Source organism: Papaver somniferum, chromosome 9 (genome assembly GCF_003573695.1).
Source record: "Papaver somniferum cultivar HN1 chromosome 9, ASM357369v1, whole genome shotgun sequence".
In the NCBI taxonomy this organism is placed as follows: Eukaryota; Viridiplantae; Streptophyta; class Magnoliopsida; order Ranunculales; family Papaveraceae; genus Papaver; species Papaver somniferum.
Window position 1 is genome coordinate 97,220,777 of NC_039366.1, and position 19,467 is coordinate 97,240,243.

The window sequence follows — 19,467 nt, forward strand, 5'->3', positions numbered from 1 at the left end:
AACCATAGAGTTCTGAATGGGACAGTTCATGAACTGTGATAATCTGAATTTGTGAAATAGGAAACGGTTCACAAACCATAGACATTTGGGTTCAGGAATATCAGAACGGTTCACGAACTATAGCACCTTGAATCCACGAACTTGCAAACGCCTCCCGTCTCACAAACATTCTCAGTACATATTAGCAGGTGTTCAAAGACTATTTTTATGAATATGTTTAGTATTGTTATGACTCTCATAAACACCTCTAAGACATAACTGATCACTAAAACACCTTATGTATATGCATCATGGTTTAAGTCTTAAATGTCTAAATGAATACAATATTGCTTAAAAGTTTGAATGACATATTTGCCAAGAGCTATCATTGTACACGGTTTCGGTACTAGGACCATAATGTATATTCTTCTATTTGAATTCAAGACAAGTTTTTCACATGCTTACTTGAAACCCTAATTGGAGTTTCATCTAAACATAAAAAGTGTTTTTGCTTGATTCTCAAGTTATCTTAGCTTAAATTATAAGCAACCATTAGTCTTGAGAATCTATAAATAGATAGACTCATTCAACTGGCAAATTCAATCCCTCACACTTTTATGTCCTAATTGATTATTAGAGTCGTCTCTATTAACCTAGGTTTACTCGAGAAACATAATTAGGTCTATGACTAAAAGACTTCATTAAGGGATCCGTGAAGCCAGGTCTGGCTATCTTTACCTTGATAGTTCGTGTATCATGATCTTGTTCTCTCTGTTATCGAGGTTTTAGTAATATCTTTCAGGAACGAGATAAACAAAAATCGCAAAGTTCTCTTCATCTTAAACTTCATGATTCCTCAAAATAGATATCTGAAAACTATTCTTAATTGATTAGTTCACAGTGGTTCTTGAGAGGTGGTTAAGAATCCAGGATTCTCATCTAACTGAGCGTAAGTGTTCCTGATTTGTGAGGTTTGATAGCTTTATCCATTGCAAACAATTTTCAAGGATTGATATATTCGATCTAAAGGGATATCAACTAGGCTTATCTGTTAGAGGCAGATTGGTATCAGAAGTCTTCACTTTGGCTGAAGCAACTCTTAGGATGTAACAGATGACAACTAAGGGAATTAACTGCGTAGAGCCTTGTGAGGTTCAAGAGACGTAAGGAACACACTGAAGTCGATTTTCTTGGAGAGTGAATTCGGTCTCAACCACATTCCATTCTGAAGTCTGATCGTAGGCTAGTGTTTGTAGCGGCTTAATAGAGTTCGTTGTTAAGATTTAGGCAGGGTCCGGAGGTTTTCCTAATTAACAAAATTCTTGTGTGTGGGTGATTTTACTATTCAACATCTATTGATTATCAAAAGTGCTACACATGTTCATATTCTTATCAAAACGAAAAAGTTGGTGGTGTACTTGGTACTCTCTCCTTTTTAGGAGTCCCCTATTTATATTGATGAACAATGCTAAACAAAACAAGTACATGAATAGTTTCCTATTTTTTTTTGTATTCAAGCAAGCTAAACTTCTCCGTATAGATTATGCATGAAAGCATGTGAGAAGTTTGATTTGAATTACAAAGAATATGCATGCAACCAGAGTGTGTCATACGGTGTGCCAAAGAGCCAGTGTTAAGAAGTTTTTGGAACCGAAAAGCTTAGTAAGTCACACGACCAAATAAGTTCGTGAGTTGAACTAAAAAGTCGTCTCATCACTTTGAGATTTTTATATTGACAAGTTCGCGGACTGCACAAAACAGTTTGTGCATTTGAAAATAAAAAGTGTACAAGAAACATCAGTTTGCGAACTGAGCAAATTAGTTCATGCATGCTGAATTGAATAGTATCCAGTACTATCTCAAAATCAACCAGTTCGCAAACTGAGCAAATCATTCAGTGTACGCGAGTAAATTGAGGTATTAAAAATCAAGTTTTTATATTTACAGAACTTCAATATACTATAAATCAAGACATATTTTTTCCAAACTAAAATTAACAACAAGCTTGACATAGCAAAACTTGTGAGTTTGGCCGAGCGATGCTATAACCCCCCCCCCCCCCCCCCCCCCGTTAATTTATTAGTGCCAAAGCTATCAATTACATACTGATAAAAAAATAAAAAACAAATTTTCAACATCGTCTACATAATGTATCTTGATTCATTGAATCTCCAACAATCTTGAATTCTACGAACTTCAAGTTCTTTTATGGTTTTGCATGTGTTCGTAAAACACCTTGTGTTGAAGATATGTAGCATATAACAACTTATGAGAATACTTAAGTTAGATCATTTATGATGAATACTCAATCTACTTAATGGTTGTTATACCAGTGCATAATATTGGTACCTTCCTCAAAATCCACCATACCAATACTTTGAAGCAACACTGTGGTGATATGTCATCCACCTTAATCCCTGATTATCTCTTTTTAATAGATTTGAAGTTTACCTTCGTCCATGTAATTCACTCCCTTAGACATTACTTCGTAAATCCATATGTCTTAGCAGATTTCTACAAAATAGTTCTTCCTCTTCTTGTCATATATTGACAAAGGTTTCGAATAAGAGCATCATAATGAACCACGCTTTAAGAGAATATTAGAACTAAAGAGCCATGCTAGCGTTGGTAGTAAAAAGAAGAATGTGAAATCACATAGTTTTCGATTAAATAACCATGAACAAAAGTTAGCTCGCGAATGACCAAGTATGGTCCGTGAACCACCAAACAATATTGGAGTTCAGTACCGCCCCAAAACTTACTAGTTCGCAAACTAGAGATCTTGGTTCGCGAACTTAATAATTTGGAGTGTCCAGGAACACACCCAAAAGTGCATAGTTCGCGAACTTCAATTCAGTTCTTGAGCCCAGGAGAAAATTTACAAATTTTCCAGTAATACATTGAAATTGCATAGTTCGCGAAGTTCGTCAACACATGTACACCTTGGCGTTTAGTAACATCAATAAATTACATAGTTCGTGAACCAAAAATTTAATTCACAACAAGCGTGCAGTTTGATATTTTTATATTTATATTTCACAAATAATTTTTTGAACAATAAAAAATATTCTCTACCTCAGAAAATGATAATACCTATGAACATTCAATGCTTGAATTCATGTTTCAAGATTTGTCAAATACAAGCTTGAACTCGAAACTTTTTCTTTGTAATTCATCATAGTTAGAGATTTATTTTAGTAAACTATAAATCAAGATATGGCTTTGGTCATCTAAAATTGACAACATGCTTGAGATATATACCAATATTTTTAGGTTCAGCCAAGTGATGCGCTAACATTAGTTGTAGATTCATGTTGTTGAAAATAATAATTATTTTTTATTCCCTTTTATTTTAATTTTTAATTATTTATTTTAATTTTTTTCCACACCAACTGGTGAGGCAAAAACATTTATTATTATTTAATATAATTCTTTTTTTTATGAATCAACTTTAGATACAATCAAAAATTACAAACTTTTGGTTGGTTCCCTTTTTCATCTTTTTTTCTTTTCTTTTCTCATAACAACCTTTTTAGAAGAAAATTTAAACTTGTATTGATACGCAAAAAAAAAAAAAAAAAAATGTAAAGCGTAAATCAGTGCTATAAGGAGCCAAGGCAAAAGCCAAACCCAACTCCAATAACTGAGAAAACAAAGCAAATTAAATTAAATTGCTCACAAAGCTAAACAAAAGTCTAGCAGACAACAAAGGAAGTTAACACTAACACACAACAAGAGCAACATATGTATTTATTCTTCACTAAAGATATTTTCTCCTTACTACGTTGTTCATAGGTTGCATCCCCTTGCATCCTAATTTTTAAGCTCCATTTCTTTCTTTGATTTTGATTGTCTCTTAATCGTACCATTGAAGATGTTTTATAGATCATCTTCACTGCCCTCATTGGAAACCCCCAAAAGTAATTTTCAAATGTTTGTCCATGTTTTGAGCATTAGTCATTGGTATCCAAGATTTCACCATCCCAGCGTCCTTGACTTCTCATGAATAAATGTTATCTTCATTGTCATTGTCAGTTTCATACTCAGAATATCCTGGAGATTTTTCATCCCTGACAAACGGGAAATCATCAATTGAAGTTGTACTTGCACTTTTAATCTCAGAATCCAAAACAAAAATGGGGATTAAATAGCAAGTTGGAACTTTCTTTGGCTTATTCTCTTTTTTACCCAAGTTCTTTGATTTTTTTTCTTCTTCCTAATATAGGTTGTCCACTTCTCTGCTAATGATTGAGATACTAATTTCTCAACATCACCATTCTATTTTCGTATGTCACTTCCAAAAGGGCTTGTTCAAGACTTGGTTATTACCACTTCTCCTTCTCCGGGAAAATCTATAACAACATCCACTAGCTCGTTCGCATGCAAAAGCATACTTCCATCCATAGTTGCAGTGACCATTCCAAGTTCAGTGTTCCCATCCAGCTCCACAAGCACATATATATTTGTCGTCTTTTTAGTTCGAATCTCTTCCATCAAAATAACACCTTTCTTGATAGCTTATTCACTTGCACTTTGGAATCCAAACATTCTTGCGGACCTCACTAGCTGAGTCGTTAAAACATTTAGTACTATAGTACAAAAGTAACGTAAGATTGACATCTTTGAGGTTTTCAAGTATATTCTACTGAAACTTTAAATTCTTTGGCATCATAAAATACAGAAAAGAAGTCAGGAAATTCACTGTTTTCCTCCATTTCCGCGTAAACTCTCGTATACCTCATTCTAGATAATATGAGCTTATCAGAGATGAGAGAACAATGGAATTCATACAACACTAGCAATCATGCTTAAACATATAGCATTCTAAAATGAGTTGGGACATTCCTCATCCATATAGGGTCTTATTTTATTTCTTTAATGTCCTAAACAATATATGCTCATTTTATATATATAATAACATGCCCTAAGTCCATGTCAGCAATGTTGTCTACCTCTAAATCAAATTATAAAATGAGCATTGATATTCATGAAGTGAGATTCGAAAATCACATTTGAGCTTCCAAGCTTTTTCTATAACTTATTTCACTGAGTAAAATGACAATTTTTGACCTAGAAAATGTCCAACTAAAAAGTTTTCGCAAACCCTAAGTTCAAAAATCAGATGAGGAAAGAATGGAAATCATCTTACTATTACTATTATAACTAAATGCGGTTAATGAAATGCCAGTTTACATGTCGATAGTAAACCTAAAAGGTCAAGATCGAATTCTCTATAGTCAAAATCGCCTAACCGAAGTTAAGATAGGATAAGAGTCGCTGCTTTCTAGGTGAATATAAGTTTGACTTGAACATAATATAACATTAACTCAATTCAAGAGTAGACCAAGGTTCGGAGGTTCGTTTGGCATTTCCACACGTCAAGAAAGTGTGTTAGTTAAGTTTTAGCCATCAAAAAAACACTAATCAACCATCTAAGGAGAGACAAAGTGTAAAATTATTGATCTAAAGTAAGATTCTAAAATCAGTGGACTATTGAATAACATTTTCACTTTTAATTGCACCAATCATAATTTTCCAAAATTTTGAACATCACGAAAATCCGAAATTTACTACCAATTATGTTTGTGTAGTGAATCCAAAAATTTAAAGATTTTGGCACAATCCAATTTTAGGACTACATTGTAATCAGAAGCCAATTAAATATCATTTTCTATCTATTATAGATATATTTTGGCTCAGTAGTTTACAATCGGTAGATATGGTACTCCATTATCTACAGATTCCGAGTTATTCTCAATCATGCAAAAATATAATTTCCTCTATATAAAAAATTACTCCCGATAGTGAACTTAACTACCGATTATTAACCTAGTTTAATTGGGGGCCCCAAAAAACAATTAGGGGCCTCCCACTAGAGGACAAAAAAGGTCATTAAAATTCAAATTGAACCACCCCTTAATCAAAATATTTTTAAATGGCTAAATTGTCCCTGAATGATTAGTATTAAAATTTAATTAAGTTAAGTTAATTAGTGTGGTTAGATTATGTTAGATTAAACTAAGACTTTAGAATCAATATATATATATTATTTTACTTTTTTTGTTTGAGTCGAGAAGAAGAAGAGGAGGTTTTAGAGGAAATTTTAGGGTTTTAGAAGTGAGTAATTCAACTAGGGGAAATGATGTTGGGGAAGGTTCAAGCAACAAAGATGATTGTGTTGATGGTAAGATTATCTTAAATTCTCCCATGGATTGGATGTATGTCAGAACACAGAGAAAAAGTCGTCAATGTCGAGGGATATATAGCCCAACGACTCTAGAAAGTCGTCAATGTATTGACACCAAAAATGACGACTCAAACCTGCAACTTTTCCAGGTTATGAAAAATCGTCAGGGTAATATGATATACCCTGACGACTCTTAGCATGGGACATAAAAGAGTCGTTATTTTGTGTGTTTATACCAAGACGACTCTGAAAATTTTCGGGATAGAGAGGCTGTTTATTTTTCACTTGGGGTCGTTGACGTTTAAAAAAGGGTCGTTCATAGAGGATCGTCATAGGTTTCTATATTATGTTAACGATTCTAATCTAGGGTAAAAAAACATGAAAACCAGAAATATGGTCGTTATCTTGATCATCATATACCCTAACGATTTTTATGGTCTCTACATGCATTTGAAAAATCGTTAGGGTTTAGGTTTGTCGAATTGACGACCCTTTTACTGTAATTGAAATTTTTCGGGTGAATTTTTTTTTCCTTGGAGTCGTTAATGGAGGAGAAGAGAAGAGAAGAGTCGAGAGGGTGAGAGGGGAGGGAGTGATTTTTTTGTTTAGAATTAGAAATGAATTAGGGCTTAGGATTAAGGGTTAATAGGTTTTTAAGATTTATTTTTAGTAGAGGGTAAAATAGTATTTTCACAAAATTTTAATACACCCCTGGGTGCAAATAAAATGGGTGAGGCCCCTAATTATTTTTTGGAGCGCAATTAAACTAGGATTATTAAGGATAGTTTGACCATTATAAAAAACGAGAGATAAGGGATGACTTCATTTTAGGTTTTGGTGACCCTTTTTTGTCTTATTAGTCGCCCATAATTCTTTCGAGGTCGCTCCTAAAAATGACGGGTTTATTTGCCACCTTAAGTTTTTTTTTTTTTTTTTTCTTGACAATTACGAGGTTTGAACTCCTACCTTCATAGTGCGCAATAAAGAATGATCTTGATTGATAATTATAAAATGAACTCATAAGGTGTAATAGCTAATATGGAATAAATTTTTTTTGTTTATTGCAATGTAGTAATTTGTAAATATGGTGAAGTGATTGCTCTCATTGTAGTGACAGAGCGTCTTTTCATACCTTTTTTTTTCTCCCACCAGCAAATTGCATGTACCAGTATGTTTGGATACAGAATCGATTTCTAAATATCAAAAGTAAGTTGTTAAATTGTGTTTAAAATTTTAAATCGACTTCTGTAAGCAAAAAAAAAAAAAAAAATCAATTTTTGGTGAAGGTGAATATTTTTCTGCTCAAATACACCCTATGTAGATTCACTTGTATAGTAGAATTTGAAATCAATAGATAAAATCGAATCACTTTCTCTTCAAAAACAGAATTAAAAATTCTAAACGTATTTCACGGGAAGTTTACAACCACCTCACCTCATAATAACTAAACCATAAAACCCTACTTTGTTTACTTACTTCTGCTACCTCCTCCACACGTCACCATTACTGACCTCTTTTCAATTGTTTACAAATTTAACCCAACTCTGTTGTGACTTCCTTAGAACGACACAATCTGAAAGAAGAAGAAGAAGAAGAAGAAGAAGTACTGAGAATCGTAATCTTGGAGTCCAAGAAAGTGATCAAAAGTAAAAACTGGAAATCATTGAAAAGGGAGAATTAAAGAAACAAAGAAAGAACGTAGTATTATGAAATGGCAAGAATCAGTAATTTTTTCAGAACAAGTAATACTAGTGTTGCTGCAACAAATGAAATTCCTGATAATGAACTCCACATTCAGATTGAATCAATGACAGAAGAGCTTACAGGTTCATCAAGAGCCATCAATAAGGTTTGTTCAATCTCTTCTGTTACCGGTACATTGTTACAATTCCATTAATTAAGAAATCTTGATTTCTCTCATCTTTTCCTTCTGGAACTTGTTTTAGTTTTGGTTAATGTTCTTCATTCTCTCTGATCATTTGTAGTTTAGGTTGTATTTTCTCCATCTGGATTGCTAAAATTAGATGCAAAATGCTCATGTTGATATGATAAAATTACAATTTCTGGGTTTTTCGGCGCACATTTTCTTGAATTTGTTTTCATTTCAAGAATCAAGAAAAAGGACATGAAGAAGACAGAAGAATTAGGCTTGTCTTTCTTTACAGTTTATGCAACATCCAATTAGCATCAATATTGCTTAATTGGAGTCTTATTTTAGGACCATAAAACTGGGTATTAACATAAAATATCTTCTGTCCCCAGGCCGAGGATAATCTGGATACCGGCTCGAGAAGAACAGCAGGAACTGCAAGCTATATTTTTCTATTCCTTTTCTATCTCCACTTATTGGCAGCAGTTGTCTTGATAGCCTACCTTACTATTTGTGGCCTGGATTACTCTTTCTCTAGGGAGAATACTCACAATTTCCGTCCTCTGGACTGGTACTTACCACTCCTTGCTTCATCAGGGTGTGCCTTTGTTATAGCTTTTTCATGGGTAACGGCGACTCTTTGCAACCCATCGAAGACCATACATACCGTCTTCTGGCTCAGCCCTTTACTAACATTTGCAGTTGGCATTCTACTCCTGCTCATTGGTTCAGCTGGTGGTTTAGCTACTTCTGTGATTGCAATCATATTTGCTCTCACCCAATCACTTTATGCATGTTGGGCAGCTAAGGAGATTAACCACACAACTAAGATTTTCTCACTTTCTATGGCTGCTTCAGTACCTTCAGCTCGTAACCTAGATTCATTCGTAATATTAACTGGTTCACTTATGGCTGCTACAATTTATACCTGGCTTTCAGTTTCTGGAATTGGTGGTGCTACTGCAACATGGACCCAATTCGACCCCCTTTACATTTTTGCGATTCTTCTGAGTCTGGGATGGACAATGCAAGTGATTAAGAATGCGGTACATGTTGGAATCTCATTTGTCAGTTACATGTATTTCGCGCGCGGGGTTGAAGTCGATTCACTTTGGGCTTTTAGAGACACATGGAGGTACTTGATTGGGAACATTTGTATTGGTTCCATTTTAGAGCCAATTTTTGCTGTTATTCGAGGTTTGGCATGTGCCATGACTGCAATCACAGGTGATACAGATGAGTTCATGTACAAGTTGTTATTCTGGTGTTGCTCGGAGGTTAGTGAGCTGTGGGAATAGATGGGGATTTGTGCACGTAGGAGTTTTTGGCAAGGGTTTTGTGCAGTCTTCAATTGACACTTGGGAGATGTTTAGACGAGTCGGAATGGAATCAGTTGTTGACTCGGATCTAACTGGATCCTTTTGTTTCCTCTGTGGAGTTGCTGGAGGTTCTATGTGCACCCTTGTTGCTGGGTCATGGTCACTTGCAATCAATAAGGATCATGCTACTGAAATATCCATATATGCCTTCTTGATCGGCTATCTCATGGTAAAGGCCTTCTCTGAACTTGGTCAATAGTCTATTAACTTTTCACTCTCGCACTTCATATGGGTAAAAAGACCTCAATCACAATCACGCAACTACTATCAAACAAACAGTCATTTCTAGATATTAAGGAATTTATGAAAACCAGTTGAGTTCAATCTTCAGAGTGACTAACTTTTGATGTCTGTGGCTTGCGTTTGCAGAGTAGGATCACTATGGCTTGGTCTCAGGGGTGCGTGTCGGCATATTATGTAGTGTTTGCAGAGAACCCAAAAAGCCTCCGATTTGATACAACAATCCCAGATCGTATACAAGAGCTGCAGCAATCATCAGCTTAACCACAACGAGCACCAGCAGAGACAGATTTCGAACATCAAATGGAGAACATAACCTGTACTGCTCCAGTAATCAGATTTGAAAAGAAATGCAGTTTTGTGACTATTAACTCAACTCATTTTTGTTTGTTCTTCTGACCGTTACTCCACCTTTTGGTACTTTAGGTAATGTCAGAAAAATGTAACAGCATCACCTGTTTCTTTTACCATAAAATGTAAATTGTACATACTAAGAAAATGCAGTTTGTTCAGAATCTCAAACCAGTATACGGTTTTGGATGAAAGTTTTCAAACTTATTAAAGCTCTCATGAAATGCAGTAATCAGATTTCACATGAAATGCAGTTTGTGAATATTAACTGAATTCATTTTTGTTTGTTCTTCTGACTGTAACCCAACCTTTTGGTACTTGGTAGGTAAGGTAAGAAAAAATGTAACAGCGTCAACAGTTTCTTTTACTATAAAATGTAAATAGTACATACTAAGAAAATGCAGTTTGTTCAGAATCTCAAACAAGTATATACGGTTTTGGATGAAAATTTCAAACTTATTAAAAGCTGTCGACCTTTTAGAATCCAAAAACCTGAGCATCATCAAATTGGTGTTGAAAGACTTGAGAGTAATATTGCCACGTGGTATATCTTTGATATTGAACTTTTGCCCAAAAAAAGGGAAAGATGAGCCAACTGTAAAAGCATAAAGCAGCATGCGTTACCTCGGCAAACTAGTTTCTCTTCAAATGGAACCCTAGATTAGAAACAGCGAACCACCAACATTTTAACAGAGGTAGACAAGATTCTTCTTCATGTTGTTTTCACCATGATATATATCAATGTAAAGAAAATAGCTCAATTGTTTATTCTACCATTCTAAGTAAGTTGGCTGATATAAATCGAAGTTCTATTTTGTTCTTCTAAAAGCAATCTCAAAGGTACATATAAGAGTCAATAGAGAAAAGCATAAATAAAGCTGATACTCGGTAAGAATGTTCAAAATATTAAAAAGAAGTAAAGAAAAAGAGAACTAATTAATGTGAAAGTAATATGGAAATGTAAATCATAAAATACTGTATAAAATGATCAAAACCATTCGTATTACATTAGAAGTCACTGAGCACATAAACAGTACATGTATATATTACATTGAATGTATAAATAGACTAGATACATACCCGTGCACTTAATAATTTACGGAAAACAAAAAAGAGTATGCTGGTCATCGGTGATTAAAAGTGAAGTTCACTGAACGACAAGACTAACAACATCAAACCTCAACTTAACATGAGCAACATTTTGACATGCTATTGCTAGGTAGGTTGAACAATGTTTTGAAGTGCCTAACCTGGGCATAAATATTTGTTTCTCCTAAACCAAATCATTGACATTGAAGGCCAAACAGAAAACAGGCGAATGAATCAAATCTTACACGTCAGTTAACTCCAAGATGACCTCGTCCTCCACAATCTGAACACATGATGTTGCCAGTTCCTCCACAACCTACATCATAAGCAATGATTTTTACATTTAACCTACCATATGGTTGGAAATAAAGTAAACACATAGTTCAAACAAAACAACACAACCGAACAAGCTCTCTTAACTAGATTTAGTTATCACTTTCTGTGGAAAGAAGTAGCTACATAAGGAGGCTTACCCAGGCATCGAACTTTAACCATAATTCCTTGACACTCCATTACAGAGTCAACATATAAGCCGGAACCTGAGCAGGTGGCACAGAGGATTGCCCCTTTGGCTTGGCAGTCATTACAAGGAGGATTTCGTCCAATTTCTTTCTCCTCGACCGACAACCCAATTGGTTTCTCAATTATCTCCTCTGGTATGGGTTTATCATAACAGAATAAGGACTCAAGACTGCTCCTAGTTCTGTGCACATCCCCTATTGAACGCGAACCCGCCTATATCAAAAAGAGAAAAACACCCTGTAAATACACTTAGCTTCCAAGTGTTCAGAAATGAATGAATTGTTCACAACAACAGACACATCTCTAAGAGCAAGGGCTATGGGATAGAGTGTTTTAGCACTCTATCCCTTTCAAAACGAATGCGGGGCAAGGTGATAGACTACAAATCCCACTATGCGATAGAGAAGGTATGACACACTATACGGCACATTAAGTGCCGTGTGCAATAAAAACACGAGATATACTCCGTTAACCAATTGCACATGTCTGTTATATTTCAGCATAAAAATGAACGGATACGATGAGTGCTAAATAGGAACATGGCCTACTGCTATACGTTGTCAGATTATGCCACGTCAAGAAGACAACTACACTAATGTTTGAGCGACCGACAAATACGACTGATTTTTCGAGACAAAGAAAAACAACACCACGTTACCCTAGTTTTCTCTTGAACGGACAATGATATGCCGTATTATTTCTTATATCCAACAAACGGTCAATTGTCTGTCGTATTATCTTTTATTTATTTAAACGGTTAACAAATAGACGTATAGCGAAGACTTTCATACACTCTTTCAGTCGAACGAGAAGCTGATTGAGTTTGGGGTGAAAGGGGGTTACTCTCTACCCATAGTATGACCTAATTTGATCAAATTTGATCAACTCTTTCATTTTGAAAGAGACTCTCAACCCCCATAGCCCTTGCTCTAAGGAAATCGAAGAAATGTCAGACGCAGTGTTGAAATCTAACACACAGTTGCGTCACTTTTCGAACAAACACATCAAATACTTCATAACTAGAGTAAGTGTGTAACCACACCTCATGAAATGAGCTTTGCGAAATTCAAAACCTAATCAAACTACAGAGAATACACAGGAAAGTAGCTGAAGTCAAATTCTCAACCACGAATGAGCTAAAAGAAAGGTAAAAAAAACTGGCAAACAATCAAAACCAAATGCCTTGTGTTAACAAATTCAATGTGTAGACCAAACAAAATAAAACCTAAGCTGTCCATAATATGCATAAAATCTAAAACTTAAGAATAAACACTGACCAAATTCGTAGTAGAGAAAGAAATTGATCTTTTCTGAGAACTGGAACGATTTCCTTTGATGTAATCTCGTCCTTTGAGCTGAAATTTTGAGTAGTTATCTAGAGACGATTTGAGTACAGGAGTTGGGGAAGAAATAGCAAAAGCGATCTCCATTCCAGGGAAAGAAAATTTAGGGTTTCGAATTATAGAATTTCAGATTCGAATTTTAGAGTGCCTCTCTCCCGTGGAGTAAATTGGCAGAAATGTCCGTGATTTTCATTGAACGTATGGCTGGTTTTAGTTTAGTTCGGGTATACCTCTCCTTCTCGTTTCTTGTAATTAACGGTAAATGCGCTGTCGGATTTGAGAATCCGAGCTTAAAGAGTTCACACTTTTGGCCCATTGTGTGACTTTCGGCGGATCGTTATTGCAGTTTCAATCAACGGTTCAACCAGGATTACCCTCGAATGCGGATGGAAATTTTGAAGCTGGAAAGCAGATTAAAATCCTGGGAAAGCTGATTAAAATCAACGGGCAGCAAAATTCAACGGCATTTAAACTTCATAAATTATCTTTTTATTCTAATGCTTTAGAAAACAAGGCTAAATTGGGTGCCCCGAAAAATAATTAGGGGCTTCACACTAGAGGACAAAAAAGGTTACTAAAACCTATTTTGAGTCACCCCTTATCCAAAAAAAATTTAAATCGCTAAATTGTCCTTAATTGGTTAGTGTTAATAGGTAATTTACTTAAGTTAATAGTATGGTTAGATTAAAATCAGACTTTAGAATTAAATAATTTTGTGTTTTTTTGAATAGAGAAGAAGAAGAGGAGGTTTTAGAGGGATCACAGACACTATGTCAAAATTCAGAGAAAGAGTCGTTAATGTCTGGATTTATTCCCTGCCGACTTCGAAATGTCGTCACTATATTGTCAAAAAAGTTGACCTCAAATCTGCAACTTTTACAGGTTATGAAAAATCGTCAAGATATTATTTTATTCCATAATGATTCTAATTATCATTTTATCTTTTTGACAAAAGGACCGTTATCATTTTGTCAAATAAGGAAGGGTCGTTATATAACAAACTTAAAAAAGAGTACAAAGATCAAAGGATCGTTGCAGAACGCTTTGTGCGTTAACATTTTTGTCATTAGTGGATAACTAATGTACAAGAGTCCTTGTCATCTTTCTCCCTACATAAACGACTCACACATATTTGTCGTTTAGTGGATAAGTAATGTACAAGAGTCGTTAACGACTCAGCCAATAGTCGTTATCATTTTTCGTTATACTATAACGACCCTACCATTTTAAGATTACGACCTTTCCATTTTTTCGTTAAGTGGTGATTTTTGGTCATATAGAATCGTTAGTGTATAAAAAGGGTCGTCATATTAGGGTCGTTAATTGGTTCTATTATATATTGACGATTCTATTCTGGGGAAAAATCTTAAACCCAGAAAAAGGGTCGTTATCTCCTACATCTTAGACATTAACGATGTTTCATACAAATTACATGAAGATGAAAAATTGTTAGGGAATATAACTATCGAGGTTGACGACCCTTATTCTGTAATTGTTATTTTCCAGTTAACAACCGTTTTTTTTTTTGGGAGGAGAGGACTGATTACTTTTTTGGGTTTAAAATGAAAATGAGTTTAAAATTAAGGGTTAATAGAATTTTAAGTTTTAGGTTTAGTAAAGGGTAAAATATTTTTTTCGCTATATTTTGGGGTGGGAATAAATTATTTGGGATGAAAATAAAATGGCTGAGACCCCTAATTATTTTTTGGGGCCCCAATTAAGCCTTGTTAGAAAACTTTAATTGGAATGGACTAAATTTTATGTATCTACTTAATCAGATTTAGATTCATTCTAGAATGTTGTTGACTGACCTTAAGATGGTTTTGTAACTGTCGAGTAATTGCCCACTTTTTGCGGGTAGTTATCTCGTTTTCTTATAAAAAAAATATTATTGCTATTTCAAAAAAAGAAAAGAGAAAAGACATTATCGTACTAGGAACCGAGTGGCGTGGTTGGTCGTGTTAGCACACACTATAGTTGTGTCGGTTAGTAAAATTTGCACAATCTAGAACTGAGCAAAATTTGTTAGACTGACGTAGTAAGCTAAGCTATGACTCACCAGAACTATACACTAGTAAGCCATGTTTTAGCTCGCGGAAACATGGTGCCTGTTGTGAAAATATGGTTTTCGCCTATATTTGGATATTTGTCCGACCTTCTTTTTTTTCCCCTCTCACGCTCATATGAAACCTGGTCTTGGTCTTTTATTTGACATTAACAATTTTATCTTTATGGCCATTTGATCTCAACCGATAATATTTTGAAAATTTTATTCGTTATGATTTTTCTCCATAAAACAGGATCAATCTTCTCTAACAAAATTTACACTAATCAATTGAGTCTTTGTTGATTTTTTTTTTCTTCCAATACGCAAAAATTCTTACTTTAATTCAATGCAGTGAAGAATTTTACTGCTTATGAAAATATTGATCTCGCAAAAACTTATATTTGGATAGTTATTGATAGAGTTGTTGGTCCTGGGCAAGCAATGTAAATTGTTTTAGGAACAAATGCATGAACTATATATAAAAATTAATAGAAGTGAACATGGCAGAGACACCAACATATACATTAGATATGTAAAAACCTAGAATATCAATTTCGAAAGAAATTGACGCTTTCACAAATTAAAAAAGTTTTAATACACATGTATCTTCTGTAATGTACGTGGTCACTTTCAACAATCCTTTAAAGTTTATAATCAGAAAATTTGTGAAGCAAATAATCGGTTTAAACCGTCTCAACAACTATGTAACAAATTGAAAAACTTTACAAGGGTTCACAAAAGTTAGCTAAACAAAGATAGTTCTGTTAAACCTTATTTACTACTAGAATCTACTTCTAGTAGTAAAAGAATAATTGAAAAGTATATAGGTGCTTTTGCATTCAAATTCACTTATAGTGATTTTTTGATAGCGGATGTAGCAGACACATGACACGTGATCTCTCGTGGTTTGTAAAAACTGAAGAATACAAAGGAGAATCTATAACTTTAGGAAATGGAAGTAGTTGTTGTCTCATTAGAAGAAGAAGAAAAGGGACTACAAAGCTATAAGGTATACCAACTGAAAAAGCGGGGGTCTAACAACACCACCCAATATTTCGATTAGGAATCTGTATGGACTAATTATGAAACACTTACTGGAGAATCAACTAGAAAGTCAGACTCAATCTAGATAAAAGTATCTCAAGGAGTTAATATCTCTCTCTTGTTTTGATTTACTCAAGCTAATAGAAATCAGCGAGTCCTAATCAAACACAAGGAATAACTTGGACAGTACCAAATACCAATGTCCAATGATCAATCAATATCAATCAACAACCAAAGGTCAGATTTCCAATTGATTGATTCAAACGCACAACCTGTATTATTTCTATTATATAATCAAATATAATGCGGAAAGGAAATAACACAGACACCAGAAGTTTTGTTAACGAGGAAACCGCAAATGCAGAAAAACCCCGGGACCTAGTCCAGATTGAATACACACTTTATTAAGCCGCTACAGACACTATCCCACTCCAAGCTAACTTCGGACTGGACTATAGTTGCACCCCAATCAGTCTCCCACTAATCCAAGGTACATTTGTACTCCCTATGCCTCTGATCCCAGCAGGATACTGCGAACTTGATTCCCTTAGCTGATCTCACCCACAACTAAGAGTTGCTACGACCCAAAATCGCAGGCTTTAACAATAAACAAATCTGTCTCATACAGACAAGTCTATCAAAGGATCAATCTGTCTCCCACAGAAAAACCCTAAAAGTTTTTGTTTCGTCTTTTGATAATAATCAAGGTGAACATGAACCAATTGATAATCCGATATTATATTCCCGAAGAACGGTCTAGATTAATCAATCACCTCACAACAATCTTAATCGTATGGTAGCGAAACAAGATGTCGTGGAATCACAAACAATGAGACGAAGGTGTTTGTGATTACTTTTTATATCTTGCCTATCGGAGATCTCTCATGATCTCAAGCCAATCAATATGATTGTACTGTTACGATAGAAGATGCAAGATCACATCACACAACTACGATAAAAGTAGTATCGGTCTGGCTTCACAATCCCAATGAAGTCTTTAAGTCGTTAACTTGGTTTTAGAAGAAGAAAACCAAAGGTTAAAGGAGAATCGACTCTAGCAGAGAAACTAGTATCACACGGACGTGTGGGGATTAGTTTTCTCAATGCTAAAAGTCTCCTTTATATAGCCTTTCAAATCAGGGTTTTGCCTTAGTTACAAAGCAATCAATATTCACCGTTAGATGAAAACCTGATTTAGATTCAAGCTAATATTTCTCAACCGTTAGATCGAAAACTTAGCTTGTCATACACAAATGATTGTACGCTTCTAGGTTTGTTAACCGCACCCAAACGTGTACATTGTTGGTTCAACAATAGTCTACCCAAAGAGGTTAACCATATGGCGTTTCATACTAACCATGTTCTTCTTCACCATAACTAGTTCAATTGACTCAAATGAACTAGTTAAGAGAGTTGTTCAATTGCAAGGAAATCTTATGTAACTACACAAGACACAATTGAAGCAAAGATGATTTGATTCACTCGAATCGGTTCATGAAATTTAATAGCCACGGTTTGCAAATGCATTCCTTAGTCTTTTAAGATTAAGTTCAGAAATCATCTTTAGATATATAACCTTCTCAAGTTCGCAGACTAGGTTCGCGGACTTAAGGCACCGGATAGAGTTTACAAACTCCAGCAGAAATTCTCGGGTTCGAGAACTACGCCGGTTCGCGGACTGGGTTCGTGGACTTGGCTCACGCAAGTAGTTTGTAAACTCCAGCAGAAATTCTCGGGTTTGAGAACTTCGGCAGTTCGCGGACTTGGCACTTGTCATACTTCCGGTTCTCTTGATCAACAAAGTTCGAAACTTCGGTTCAAGGAATCCATTGGTTATGTAATCTAAACTCTCATTCCAATCATTGAAACATTCTTAGAGGACGTTATATAGTTGTTACACTATTTCTCGTCAAAGCAATTTTCAAAGTGATTGAAACATTCATGACTTTCGTCACTAGGTAAAGATAAACTTGGTCGAAGCGAAAAGCTTACCAACACATATTTCGATATATAGATAGGCGAGATATACTCGGCTCGAAATACCAAATGTGTATGATCTAGTATATATATGTAGCATACGACTTTTGTCTCAAAGAGTAGGAGATATAATAGATAGACTTTTGAGTGACAGATAAGTTCAAGTCTCCACATACCTTTTTGTCGATAAGTTCCACCGGTTCCTTGAGTAGATCTTCTACTTGTATGATGAATCGCCATGAAGTCCTTGAGCTCAACTACACTTACTATCCTAGTCCGAGACTTATGTATAAGAGACTAGAAATCAAGACTTATAGTTTTGATCACTAACATTGACAAACATGCTTGAGATAGCAACGTATGCGAGTTTGACCGAGTAGTGCTCTAACACCAACAATATTAGTATAAAAAAACAAAGGTATACCAGCAATACATGATGTTCTTTACATTCAATGAATAAAGGCCAATCTTATTTCAATAAGTCAAATTTGTGACAAAGTTCTTAAGGTTATCTTCAATATGACAAGTTGTGACATTGAAGATAAGTCAGGAGATATCATATTTTGTGGACGATGGAGTGAATAACTGTTATCTCTTGCATATTCAGTCTAATTTTATATTGTAACATGACCAAAGTAGAATCTACCCATTTATGGCATGAATAAGGTTTGGTCATATCAACTATAGAATATTTTGAAAAATTATTAATTGTGAACTTGTCTGAGATGTTCCAAAAATTAATGCTAAGGTTGAAGGAATATGTGGTGTCTGTCATCATCAACATTTTATTATTGTCGTTTTCTAATTCTCATTTATCTTTTTGATTATGTAATGTATATAACTTCATCAACATTTGCTTGTTGATTATTCTACAGAGAAATATTGATGCTTGTAGTGCCACCGATAATGATAGTTATGGCGTCGAAGATGTTAACTACTTAAAAAGTGATATGTTAGTGTTTGAGGATGTTTACATATTTACGAGGCTATATTTCAAAATTATATATTTTTTTTATAATTGTCTTATCCATATAATCTAACATTTATTAATTTGCACATATATGTTTAGGTTTTGCAACATTTACTAGAGTTTATGAAAAAAAGAGTTTATGTAAAACATGATATATATCTTCAAAATATGAGGTACAAAAGCCTGAAATAGACCTCAAAAATTAATTAAACCACAACCCCTAATCATCGAAAGGTAATAAGGGAAAACAAACGTTAAGCTCAAGTATAACCACAAAGTCCTAACACTACAAGTTATCCCACTGCCAACTTTCAAACTAACTAATTAACCATGTACAATTATAAGCTAACCAAATAACTCGGAAACAACTGCATTCATGCATTTCAGTCTAACAAATAAAAATGTGACTATTCTGTCATTAGAAACTAACAAGTCACGATATTCAAAAGCTAATTAAAAGTTATTGTAT

At 34.7% G+C, this 19,467-nt stretch overlaps 1 protein-coding gene and 1 pseudogene across 2 annotated transcripts; one reads left to right on the plus strand and one right to left on the minus strand.

The window, feature by feature from the left end:
- The first annotated feature begins 7,759 nt into the window (after positions 1–7,759).
- Positions 7,760–9,953, plus strand: LOC113307697 (annotated as a pseudogene).
- Positions 9,954–10,088: 135 nt separating this feature from the next.
- Positions 10,089–13,189, minus strand: LOC113307698. 2 transcript variants are annotated; one of them, XM_026556146.1, is made up of 4 exons: positions 12,895–13,189; positions 11,569–11,830; positions 11,341–11,411; positions 10,089–10,601 (listed from the first exon to the last, which is right to left on the minus strand). In XM_026556146.1, exons 1-3 carry the CDS (start codon positions 13,045–13,047, stop codon positions 11,344–11,346), a joined length of 483 nt encoding a protein of 160 aa, XP_026411931.1. In that variant the 5' UTR covers positions 13,048–13,189; the 3' UTR covers positions 10,089–10,601; positions 11,341–11,343. The 2 variants fall into 2 exon arrangements, with proteins under 2 accessions (XP_026411931.1, XP_026411932.1); XM_026556147.1 differs by having other exon boundaries at positions 10,089–10,662.
- Positions 13,190–19,467: the final 6,278 nt, after the last annotated feature.

Coding starts and splice junctions, on each gene's coding strand:
- LOC113307698 (XM_026556146.1), bottom strand. CDS start 13,047: ATGGAGATCGCTTTTGCTATTTCTTCCCCAACTCCTGTACTCAAATCG. Junction 11,831..12,894: donor CTTTCTCTACTACGAATTTG/GTCAGTGTTTAT, acceptor TTTTTGATATAG/GCGGGTTCGCGTTCAATAGG. Junction 11,412..11,568: donor GGTTAAAGTTCGATGCCTGG/GTAAGCCTCCTT, acceptor CTTATGATGTAG/GTTGTGGAGGAACTGGCAAC.